This window comes from Molothrus ater, chromosome 5 (assembly GCF_012460135.2).
Source record: "Molothrus ater isolate BHLD 08-10-18 breed brown headed cowbird chromosome 5, BPBGC_Mater_1.1, whole genome shotgun sequence".
NCBI lineage: Eukaryota > Metazoa > Chordata > Aves > Passeriformes > Icteridae > Molothrus > Molothrus ater.
Genome location: NC_050482.2, coordinates 12777457 through 12790151, shown reverse-complemented (window position 1 = coordinate 12790151; position 12695 = coordinate 12777457). Strand labels below are relative to the sequence as shown.

Below are 12695 nucleotides of genomic sequence, written 5' to 3'. Positions count from 1 at the left end.
TCCCTTTGCTCCAGGCTTAATTTCACTGCTGATTTCTCTACTTCCTCCCCACCAGAGGCACAGGGGGACAGAGAATGGGGGTTTTGGTCAGTTCACACATCATCTCTGCCACTCCTTCCTCTGCAGAAGGAGAGCTCCTGATGCTCTTCCCCTGCTCTGCCATGGAGCCCTCCACAAGCTGCAGGTGGATCTCTGCAGCCCTGCACACTCCAGGGGCTGCCCCAGGGGAATCTCCTGCCCTGCTTCTGCACTGGCCTCCACATCAGCAGGGCTGTTTCTCTCACATGTTTTCACTCCTTTCTCCAGCTGCTGTGGGATTTTTCCTCTTTAACTGTGTTATTCATCATCACTGATGGGCTCAGCCCTGGCCAGTGGTGGGTCCATCCTGGAGCAGGCTGGTGCTGGCTCTGTAGGACACAGGGGAAGCTTCTGGCAGCTTCTCACAGAAGCCACCCCTAGAGCCCCTCCCAGTAACCTTGCCACACAAACCCTACAGGTACTGGTTTTCTCTGGGATAGGGTTATTTTTTCTTAATAGTAGCTAGGATGAACCATGTTTTGGATTTCTGCTGAAAACAGTGTTGACAATATATAAAATTTGTTATTTCTGAGTGGCCCTTTCACAGCATCAAGGCCTTTTCTTCTAATATTGCCCTGCCAGAGAGGAGGCTGGGGGTGCACAAAAAGCTGGGAGGGGACAGAGCCAGGACAGCTGACCCCAAATGACCAAAGGGACATTCTGAACTGTATGGAGTCATGTTCTGTATCAGAGCTGGCAGGAGGAGGAGCAGGGGACACTCACAGTGATGGCATTTGTCTGACCCAGTACATGAGATACACTCCTGCTTTCCTGGGGATGGCTGAACACCTGTCTGCCCTGGGAAGTAGTGCAAGAATCCCTCCTTTTGCTTGGCTTTTGTGCACAGCTTTTGCTTTATCCATCAAACTGTCTTAATCTCAAAGTCTCTTTATCCCAACCATGACTTTTCTCACTTATATTTTTCTGCTTGTCTCCCCCACCCCACTGGTGGGGAGTGAGTGGTGACCTGGTGCTCAAGAGCCAGCTCTGGGTAAACCATGACTCTACATGAGATACTGATCTGGCTAAGTAATTTCAAAGATGTTAAGAGCCATGGTAAGACCTGATTGTCCAGATGCCTGGACATTTTGCAAGTATTACTGTTTCCTTATGATAATGGCCTAAAAAAAACCCCACAAGCCTGAGGTATCTGTCTTCTTACAGGTTTCACATAAACTTCAGGCTGTATTCACAGTCATGCTCTAAAAAGCTCACTAACAAAGAAGAGTTCAACTCAGTCTCATTTTATAATCAAAAACCGGAGACCCAGAGAGAAAAGTAATCTTCCAAATTTATATTAAAGATTTGTGTCCATATTGGGAATTAAACTGGGATCTTTAAAGTGCCAAATCAGTGCCTTTATCACAAGATCAACCTTCACTTCGGTTTATCTTTACAAAATATCATTTATTATTACTTCAGTGCTCATTTAATTGTGTTAATTCTAAGTTTAGAATAATTTGAGCTTGGAATAGCAAGAGGGATGGCAGGGAAGCAGATTCTGAGCCAATTTTGCAAACATGCTCTGCTCTAACCTGTAACACAGCTGAAATTAAATTCTGGCCACAGCAAGAACAGTGGCAAAACTCCAACTGACATCACTGCACTGGTTTCCACAACTCAGGCCTGTGTGCCAGAACTTTTCAATAGCATTTCAGTGCTTTAGCAGCTCTAAGTGAGATTCATTTAAGTTTATGGGCCAAACCCACAGCAATTCACAACAGGCTGAGGTATGGTTTGGAAGCACAGAGTTCTCAGAGAGGTCCAACAATGCCAGAGTCACTTCAGTGTCCCTTGTTATCAGACTACAACATGCCTTCAGGTGTCTCCATGGGGATGTCTTAATACAATTTCTGCACTCCTCATTGCTCCAGACAGCAGCAGTCTCAACCACACTCAGTGCCAGTGTCATGCCTACAGTAAAGCAGAATCCACAGATCTCTACTCATCATCTAATTGCAGACTTAAATCTGTGATGAATCACCAAGTTGGACAAATGTGTTGTATATGGAATCCATTAAAATTTGAAAGTTCAGTTCCTCAAAGCTTTCCTGAAACACTGATTTTCAATAGTATTGTATCAGAGAGTATAGAACAAAAACTAAAACAGAATCTGTCTTTTAAGCATACATAGCACTTAAAACATTTCATGAGTCTGGTTTTCAAACAGAAAACAGCCTCCAGGTGACAAGAAATTGAACCAACAAAGAAGTATAAATGAAAATTTCAGCTGATCCTTTAACAGAGCTGTAGAACACTAAAAATACATCTTTTTCTCCAAGGGAAATGCAGGGCAGAGATCTATTTCCAGAATATTGGAGTGCTTGGTCCCAGTTCCTCTCTCTCATGTTTTTGTGACTATGGCTTGTACTTCTGTACAAGAAACAAAACTGAAGCACAGAATCAGTGCTGTAAATAGTTTCATGCACTGCTTACACCTTGGCAAAAAAGTTAAAGCAGAGTTTAGGGAACACAGGAACAAATTTACAAGAGCCATTTTAAAGCTGAGTTTCTGTCTGAGCTCTGTTTCTCATTTTGGTTTTGCTATGTGAATGTAGAAAAAAAAATTGTTCCTTATACTTCTGGAAATTTGTCTGTGAGGCAAATATTAAGGTTATTAAGCCCATCACTAGTAGGAGGTTCAGTTATTTCCTATATTTGAATTAATTTGTGTATGAAGCACCAATCAAGCAACAAGGTTTAGTTGGAGACCTTTTGATGACTGCTTGGGTCTTAACTGTACTCACTGCTTGTACTCTGAATACCATGAGAGCATGAGTGGATTTTGAGGAAGACTTTATTAGCTTGATTAAATCACAAAAGCACACAGCCTCCTGGACTGAGAATGAGGGGGGGGGGTGAGGGAATTAATTTCAAAACCTACCAGTCAAGACAGCAGCAGGAGTTCAGGAGAAGCCACAAACTATTATGCTGTGTATACCTTTCAATTTAAAGCCCAGGAAAAAGGGGGTGGTTTTTCCCCACCCCAGTGTGTGGTGTTTAAAGGAAGGTAACACCTTTGCAAAACTTTAGAGTCAAGTACTGACTGTTTATCTACTTGTCTTCCTGGAGAATGGAGGAGATGAGAGCTCTATTTTCATACCACAAAACATAAGAAGAGGGTCATATTTTAAGTGTTGTTCCTTGGTAGTGTTAGGACTGTGGTATATATCAAAAGGTTGTGAACAGCTTGAGTTGAATGCAAGCTGAAACCAATAAAAATTTGTAGGATAGCATCTCATCTAATGTGTTTAATAAAAGTTGGATGAACTTTCTATTTGACTCGAAGGAATGTAATCTTTTCCAGATACAACCTGGGTCTTTGTTTATTTTTTTAAGATATTGCTTAAGGATCAAGGCTTCACAGAGGGCAGTGTGTAGAGGGACATTATAAAACAAAGCTCTTCCCACTCAATTCTAGTGGCCAAGAGTCAATAAAAACTGCTTCTAAGAAAGAAGGAGAGTTCTGAAGTGCCTTGAGAACAGACTAAACAGGGGGGGCATGACAGCAGAGAGTGTTACTCCTGGGATTGAACTGCAATGCTGACTGCAGCAAACCCAAGACAGCTGCACAGTGGGAGCACTTGTGCAGCTGGTAAGCTTCAGATAAAACCTGGGGTTTCAGCAGACTGACATAATACAAGCTCTTTCACTTATTTCCCTTTTAAAGGCAAGTTGCTTGTCTCATGGTATTCACTGCCCCTTCAGCTGTGTTTGTATTCAACCCTTGAACTCCAGGCAGCTAAAAAACACAGACATATCCTTGGAGTAAGCAATACAGAATTTCTCATAATGAAGACTCTTAACCACATCCATCCATGTGCTTTGTGCAGGGTACAAGAGACTGATGCAGTCAGCACCCTCTGGCACATTGGCCTTAAAGCAATCTTAAAGGGAAGGCCACAGCATTCCATAGGCTGCTCTCCCAGTACTACTGTGTGAGGGACCACTGAGGGAACAGTGAGAAGTGATTACTCCTGATGGCAGGAAACATCTGCCTAGATCCCCTTTGCTCCAGCAGGAACATCAGGCAGATGTGAAAGTTGTAATATTTCAGTGCATGCCTGAGTGAATGACTGTTGTAAGGAGAAAGGTGCTTCTCACCACCACCTATGGGGAGAACCAGGCAGGATGAGAAGACCTGAAGCATGTTAGTAAGAGAAACCTGAGAAGTCAGAGATAGGACAGAAGTGTCAATGCCCATCTTTTCAAAGGAATCTGGTAATTACAGACAGGCTGACTCTCCAGAGGCACAGCAAGAGGAAGGCCAGCTAAGAAGTTCTGCAGTACTAAAGGAATAACTGGATACTTAACTCATAAGGTAGAGGCAATGTGAAAATTTTCACAGGGGAAAAGGGGCAAACAGAAAACACAGGCTCAGATCTACAGACTCATTGCAGTGTTCATTGACAGCTTGGGCAGAGATTGGGACTCTGGCATATAACGTCATTAGTGTCTCCGATTCTGCCTTGCATCATAATGGCAAACCTGAGAAGTCAGAGATAGGACAGAAGTGTCAATGCCCATCTTTTCAAAGGAATCTGGTAATTACAGACAGGCTGACTCTCCAGAGGCACAGCAAGAGGAAGGCCAGCTAAGAAGTTCTGCAGTATTAAAAGAATAATTGGATACTTAACTCATAAGGTAGAGGCAATGTGAAAACGTTCACAGGGGAAAAGGAGTTAGAGGAGTCAATGGGGGATTTCCTCTGCATGTCCTGTTTACACATCTGAGGAAAGGCATGAATTAACATGGGAGATTTCTGTTACCTGCAGGGCCACCAGAGGCATGGCTCAGGGGAACACTGCTCTCAGGTGGCTTAGCAAAGCTCTTGTGCTGTAGCCAGGATGGGATTAGTACCAAAACCTAAAAGTCCTGTTAACTGCTGCAATTGCTGTCATTCTGACAAGAACTGGGAGCAAGTATGCCTCAACTTGGGAGAAAACCAAAACTCCCAAAGCATATGCTCCTTGTGTAAGGACAGAAAACCACAGAGGTTTGCCAGTTGAGAAGGTAAAAACAGGGAGACACAGTAATAACAACAAACATCCACAGCCTCTGAGGAGCACCTGGGACATGGTGGGACATTTACCATGGAAACACACAGCTGCTGCAAACCAGATGAATTGCCTGCAAAGTTACAAGATTCCTCAGCACCAAGCAGATGGCATCAGGTGAAAGGTTGCCACTGGATATGAACTTGGCACTAGGAGTGGGGCAGGGATGGAGAAACATCCAAAATCAGGTGAGTCCCTGGCATCACGCAGAGATGAGATTTTACATGGTTTATTTTCCAGACAATTAGGTTTGGAAATTGACACCATTTGCTACAAGGATTCAAATAAAGTCTCTGAATGACTGCAAGAGTTTTTCCACCAAGTTCACAGTGGTCAACACACAAGTTGGCAACCAAAGTGGCTGAAGTGATTCCAGTGTCTGCATTTCATTTAGACCCCATCCACCCACATGCCTGATAACCTTCCTTTGCTGCTGTGGAGTGGGTGGGAGCAGACGGTCACATCAACCTGAGACAAGAAAAAACAGGGCTGAAGCCTCTCCTGAGGAAGCACTGAATTTAGTCTGAGATGCTCACATCACCTGGTCTTCACAACCTGCAGTACTGACAGTCCTACTGCCCCCCAGACAAGTGCTACAATCAAGTTTACCTTGCTATTTAGATAAGTTTCCTTCACCATAAGGTCAAGTTATAAGTTTTAGTCCTATTGCCAGTCAACAGAACAATTTATTTCCTTATTTCTCTGTGGCAACTTCTTATGCACTAGAAAAATGCATCTTCTCTTCCCTTTATCTTCTGAAACAAAACCAGAACTTTTCAGTCTTCTCTTGTTAATCATGATTTTAGGACTCTGCTCACATGTTCTCCTTTAGAGACTACAGTTTCAAAGCACAGATACTCAAAACTGGACACATTCCAGCAAAGTATTACTAATGCCATGTAAAGCCAAAGGAATATTTTGAGTTTTACAGAACAATCACGTTAACATGCTGCTTGTTTTCAATGGTGTAACATTGTTGTTTCCTGACATTATTTAAATATTGCTCCTCTCAGGACTACACAGGTAATTGCTCCTACCTTTGTACTTAGAACTTAACTTATTGGAAAATGACCTAAAAAGCATGTAAATCAAAATTATATTAACTTTAACCTTGACCTTCAACATGTTTGCAACCCCTTTGACATAACAGTCTTCTAAGTTTCTTTTCTGCTTAAATATTTGATACCTTTTAGCCTCCTATTCTTTCTCTTACCACATGTAGTATCTATAGCTAATTACCTCCACAGGCATAAAATTTAAGAACACAGGCACACCTGTGAGACAGGGAGGAGGCAGACATTGAGCAGGAAGGGCTTCTCTTCTTGCCAGGGCAAAGAAAGAACACCTTGACATGATTACAATCAGAAATTACTGGAATTACTCAAGCACTCTAAAGGCAGCCAAACACTTCCACTGATGGAAGCTGGACCAGTGCTTAGCATGAACTCTGCTTATGTAGCATTTCATTATAGCATACATACTGCTTTCAAGACTGCAAATGGAAACAGATGCCTTGCCCTTGAAAATTACTTCAAAGAATAAAAACTCCCTGTCACTGCTCTCCAGCTCCCTCCCTTTTGCAGGAAAGTCCCTTCTTTTCCTAAAAGAGCAAACCCATTTCCCACTGTCATCCCTCTGTCTCTGGAGCACCCACTCCAGACTTCCATCATCTTGCTTTCACTAAATCCCACTCTCTTCCCTGGCTGGCAAACCCTGGATGGGGGTGCTTGTGGGGCTGTGGTGCACTGACTGCCCTCAGGGTGCAACTGGAGGGTGATGGTGCACATGGAAACTGGTCTAAAGCAGCAGGGAAGGATTTCCTAGAGCAGCAAAGTGCAGGAAGAAGTGACTGTTTACCCAAGAACTCTGCCCTGTCTTCCCACTGGACAGCCTTCTAACAATTCACATATTCCCAGAGGCAAGTAAAACTTCCTAAAAGGTCACAGTGCCTGTGGTATTCACATGAAAACTGGATTTTCTGAAAAATCATCTGGTTTTAAACTAATCTTTGAACTCAAAAGCATAAAACTCCTAAACTGCCATGCTCTTGTGATACAGTTTTTAACCACTTGGCAAAGCTCCTCTTCACTCTCTATTTTGCCTTTCTTCAGTCACAACAGCAGGACAGCTATGGACCTTGTACCTGAAACTTCAACAATGAATAATGGTCCCAGGATACAGAAATTGTATTAAATGATTTTCAATTATTTGAAAATCTACTTGTACAAGAAAATTACCAAATATCACCTTTAGGAAGAAGCAATTGTTGATAGTGAGGGATCAAGTGCAGAAAGAATACACTGTAAGGTAAAGAGAAATAGAAGGAGGAAGTATCTCCCTTTTTATGTAACGCTGTAATTTCTTTAAACAACTGATAATCAAGGCCTAATGCTGTTGCCTCTGCATAATTCTTGATGATTTCTGTGCCTTTGGGACTTGTATATTTGAGAGTTAACTAATCAGAGTTTCTGCTTTTGGCCTCAAGTGCCAAGATCATTTCCATACAGAACAGTGGTTGAAAAATTGCATCTGCTTCAGTGATGACTGTCCCACACAAACACTGACTGGGTTGTGAAACCAGAGAAGTCATTCAGCTGTGGATATTTGAAACACCATTCTTATCTTTAATGTTGCCAAAGTAGCAGATGATTGATTGGCTGGTGGTCCTCATTCACTGAGAAGTCTTGTTTTACTGCTGAGGTGGTTCATTACACCAAGTCTTGCTAGAATCTGGGGCTCTTCCACAGATTTCTAGCCTGACAACCTCTAATTATGGTTTTTGTAGAAACTGTATTTAATAACCACTACTAAATTTAAGTGCTAGTTACTGTTCCTAGGCAGGAAGAGATATATAAGCAGGCTACATACTAAATTATATCATTACACTTCCAATGTTTTCCTGACTCTGAGATCCCCATCTTACATGGGGGAGAAAGAGAGTTTTTGTGCATATTTTCTTAGGTTTAAAACTCCAAGCCTTACCCCATCTGCTGCCACAGCAGGTCACACTGACATAACATGATCAAACATTGAGCTGGAGCCCTCAGACACACTCAGTTGATGTTTTCTCTAGGGCAAACTGTGTAACTGGTAAAAGCAACAGCCTTAACTTTTAGATAGCAACATCTGGAGTGGGGGAGAGAAGTACACACCCTGCCAGTGAATTGTAAAACTCTTTTCTAAAGCAGGAAACAGCAAGACCCAGGATTCTAAGTTCAGTTTTAAATGCCTTACAAGAATAGTTCCAGTAATTGCAGGTACCTCTCCATGCACTCTCTGTCTCTATTCCTCCAGCTCCAGCTTCTTCTGCTCTTCTCATCTCCCACCCATCATTTCTCAGCCTATCCTGCACTACTGGACATTTATAAATATGCCATAGACCCCTTTTATTTCCCCCCCTTTGACTCAGAAACAGACAGATTTTTTAAAATTTTTATATTTTTAATATCATAGATTGCCTAGGAAAGTCTATGTGAGTTTCTAAGCCAACAAAGCAATGGGTCAAATTCAGCCCTGGATTATCTCCCACAAACTCACTGGACTAACACTAAGGAGGAATTTGGCTCTAAGGCTTTTGTTAGAAGAAGTTGATTACATTCACAAGTCATTTACCAAATAAAATTTTCAAGTTATCCAGTAACATGGGGAGTAGAAGAGCACAAGCAAACATCTGAAAGTGAAGCAGATTAAACAAGCAGCTGCCAAGGGCAATAAACTAATAAAGAAATGTAGATGCCTTTGACTTAGGCCAGACAGACATTTATTGGAAGCCAAGATTAGTAAGCCTTACCACTTAGTGTTACATGATCATCTTTGGAGGCACTCTGTGTTTCTTTTAACTGGATCTCTGAACTCACATCCACTTTTCTTCCAGACAGCTCTAAATAGGCTTTGAGAGATGCAGGTACCTTGACTGTAATTGAACCTGGTATAAAATTAAGTGCAAGCTAGTTAGTTTAACCCTGAAATAGTCCATTATTTCACTAACTTGAATCAAATCATCATTTAGCTGTGCTTGGTTGGGTTTTTTTTTAAAGTCTTCAGAAACAGTAACCTCTTTTTTTTTGGTCATTGAAAGAATAAATGAAGATATCTTCATTTATCATAAACAGAATATGTCACATTTAGAAAATGGTATCACAGAATTTCCTTCATAGACATGAAAATAAATAGTGACATACACTTCAAACAATATCTTTTGGTAGAGGATCTTATTACAGGAATGATCAAGGGAAGCAAATATGATAGATCTCACAGGTATTATGACTTTAAGTTCATCTTCTAGTTGCATACTGATATTCCAGAGCAAGGACAGGGCATCAGACTTGACAAATCACCCAGTCACTGCATGGCACACAATGAAAGAACTGCTCCTCTGGAAGGATGAGGTGCTGCTCACTTGCTGTGAACACTGGCAATTGTCTTGGCTTTACTGCTTAGGGCCAGCTGTTCACATCCTCCAACAGATGCAGTCTCAAAACTGACTTACCAGTTTAGACTGTGCATCACCAAAATGTAAACTAGTAGCAAAACTACAGCTTTGGTGGCCTGAATAATTCTACTTTGAGATTAAAACCAGAAATTCTGACTTCTGCTTCCCCTAGATATGTGCATCTATGCATCAGACCAAAGGCAGACACTGGGCCCCCAACCTGGCCACATTAGTCATTTTGGAATAACTCAGTCACAAAGTCTGAAAGCTCTCTCCTACACATTAGATCAAAAACATGAGAAATTCAGAATACACTTCCTTTTTATGTGTTGTTTAAGTTTTTGCTTAATTTCAACATTTACTGAGGAAAACATAAAACAGTTTCTTGACATCCATCCCAGAAGCTTCAGCAGAACATGGTAAGAATAACAGCAAAGAAGCACCAGAAAGCAACCCTGGTTGAGCAATTTACACACAGCAGAATCACTTGCCTGTGACAGCTCTGATGAACAAATAACTTCCAGTATAATTTAGGCCTGCATTTTGCTGGATACACAAAAGCCTTAGAATAAGAAAGGGAAAAGGTCTTCATCTTTGGGTCCTCTTTGGAGAGTTGCTCAGTGATGACTCACAAAAACCAGCACACATGCAGCTCATTTAGCACAAGTGGGACATTTTCTACACTGCAGCTGTCGGCAGTTATTCTGAATTTACAGGGTAAACAGAACCAGAGCTTCAACTTTGCCTTTACTAAACTGGGCTGCCAGAAGAGATGTTAGAAAATATTTTGAAAATAACATTAATTAGCTTTTATTAAATACATTCCTCTTTTCTTCTAGCTCAAAGAGACATTAACTTAGCAAAATAAGTGATACTAAAAGTAACCAAGAAATAATATAAAAATAAACTTCTTTGCACTAATGAAGCCAAAAGAGATTGTGCAGAAAGATGCACAAATGATTTCAATTCATTGACACCATGAGTCCCATTTTGAGTAACTGTTAGGATTTAACAGGGCACAGGCTTTGTTTTACAGGAGACAGAAGTGGACCAAACCACCTGAAGTGTCTGACATGACATTACAGTCAAGTTTAGAAATGCTGTGTTGTGTTTCGGCTTGTTTTGAATTTTTTTTTGTCTGTCTGCATTTTGGTTTTTGTTTTTTTTTTCCAAACTAGGATTAACAAGATGTATTCAGGGCTCTGTAATTTACAGTATCAAATCTTCAGAATGGCAAAACTATGAATTCAACTTTAGGTGTGAGCTTTTAACTGAGAAGAGGAATTTAAGTGAGTAAGCAGGAGAGAAAATGAAGGAAAATGGTAATGTAAAACTCTCCCATCTTTGCTTTTCTGCCTTCAAATTTTCATAGTAGGACATTTCAGTCAGAGGGCAAGAAAAATAAATGTATGTGTGTCAGTGATCACTGCACATACAGCATCATGGAGAAAACTGTGCTCAAGGCAAAGGAACACTGTAACCCTAGTCAACCTTGCAGAATTCTGCTGGGCACGTTGCCAGACAAAAAAAAAAAAGAAAAACATTGAAAAACAAACACATTTAATCCATCTTAAGTATTCTTGTCCCTGACACAGCTTATTGTGTTTTAAGTATTTATAGATATCTTCCAATAATGATGAAAAAAAAAAGTAAATAACCAACAATCATAAACTATTCTTTACAGACAGATAAAAACCAAACCCTTATCTCCTTTTCTTTTACATCAAAATCTGCCAGAAAAAAAAAAATTTGATTTATTTTGCTAACCTTTCTGGGATTTCAGATCCACTTTTCTTAATTGACTGACATAAACATCTATTGTCCCATGATATGTAGAAGCTTTTAGACTTCCATCTGATGAATCTAAAAAACAAAAGAAAAGAACTTGTGTATCATTCACTCTTTTAAAGTAAACATTTGCCAGAATATTTCTTTATACCTCAACTGATTTTTATCAATTCTTTTGTGTTTGAGAATAATAATTATATTTATTAATATTCATAATCATTTACAGATTATACATCATATACATAAAGATAATAATTTACACACTGTCAGCCTTCGCTTAGGATTTTTCAGAAACCTCTTATTCTATCTCCCCACTCCAGAACTGGGGCACACTCTGGTCCTCAGGCTGTGGCTCTGCAGTTATTCTACATTACAAGGGCCCAACTGCAGTGCACATCTTTCTACAGGAATGTCTTGATCTTTGTATGAAAATCAAGCATGAAACTTGAATACTAAGATCTCTTTTAGCTTCCAAAAGAGTTCATTTGCTCAGACCCTGTGCAGGGAGAACTTTACCCAGGAAAGCTACCCCATGCAGAAACCAAGCAGCTGTGCACTGCAGTATCTTGTTACACAGAAAAACTGAACACAGGCTTTGTGAAATCTGATTCACTGCATCTGAACTATCAACAAATGTTTAGTATGTGCAGGAAAGCAGCACTTGTTCTGTGCCCTGGAATGGAGAGGTCTAAATTTTCTTTTGTACCTTATTAGCAGAAATTTATGATCATACAACTTTGCAAAGAAGCATTTTTACAAATAGAAAGCCTTTAAGAAGCTTTAAGTGTACACTTTAGTCTTTATTTGCAATGTATTCCAATTTTAAACACATAGACTTCCACAATATTAAGTGAAGTCCCAAAGAGTTCAACTACTTTCAAACTACTGAGTTCTAACTACTGAACAAGCTTATACCTAATAAGAATTGCTAAGAAATTATAAAAAAAAAAATCTAGAGGAGCATAAAAAAATTACCTTGGTACATGAGAAAAAGGCAGTTCCTGAGAGGTATTTTTAGAGACAATGCTAGAAATTAAAGTATTGGCAAGCAATCCTGAGACACTGACAGAGACTGGTTTCTGAATATGCATAGGAAAAAACCCAACAATCAAATTGTTAGAAGTAGCCAAAGAAAAACTGAATGAAGCTTCCCATTTTAAAAAGTAAAAGCATTAATTAGAGAATGAACTTGATTAATTAACAAGGATGTCTCTATTACCATTTTGTGCTTGCCATACAGTTTTAGCTCTAAGTGAACTCATCTGGAGCTTTTCTGATCCCGGGTTTCAAGCACAGATGCCAAAGATCAGTGCATTGCTTACAACAGCAAAAACACAGAA

The 12695-nt window shown here is 40.3% G+C and overlaps 1 protein-coding gene across 1 annotated transcript in view; it reads right to left on the bottom strand.

The window, feature by feature from the left end:
* The window catches only part of FAM185A (family with sequence similarity 185 member A), a 41836-nt gene that overhangs the window by 5867 nt on the left and 23274 nt on the right, over window positions 1-12695 (bottom strand). The window contains exons 6-7 of the mRNA XM_036400638.2: window positions 11335-11430; window positions 8926-9060 (exon numbers count right to left, since the gene is read on the bottom strand). Coding sequence (XP_036256531.1) covers window positions 8926-9060; window positions 11335-11430 — 231 coding nt within the window. The remainder of the gene's footprint in view (window positions 1-8925; window positions 9061-11334; window positions 11431-12695) is intronic.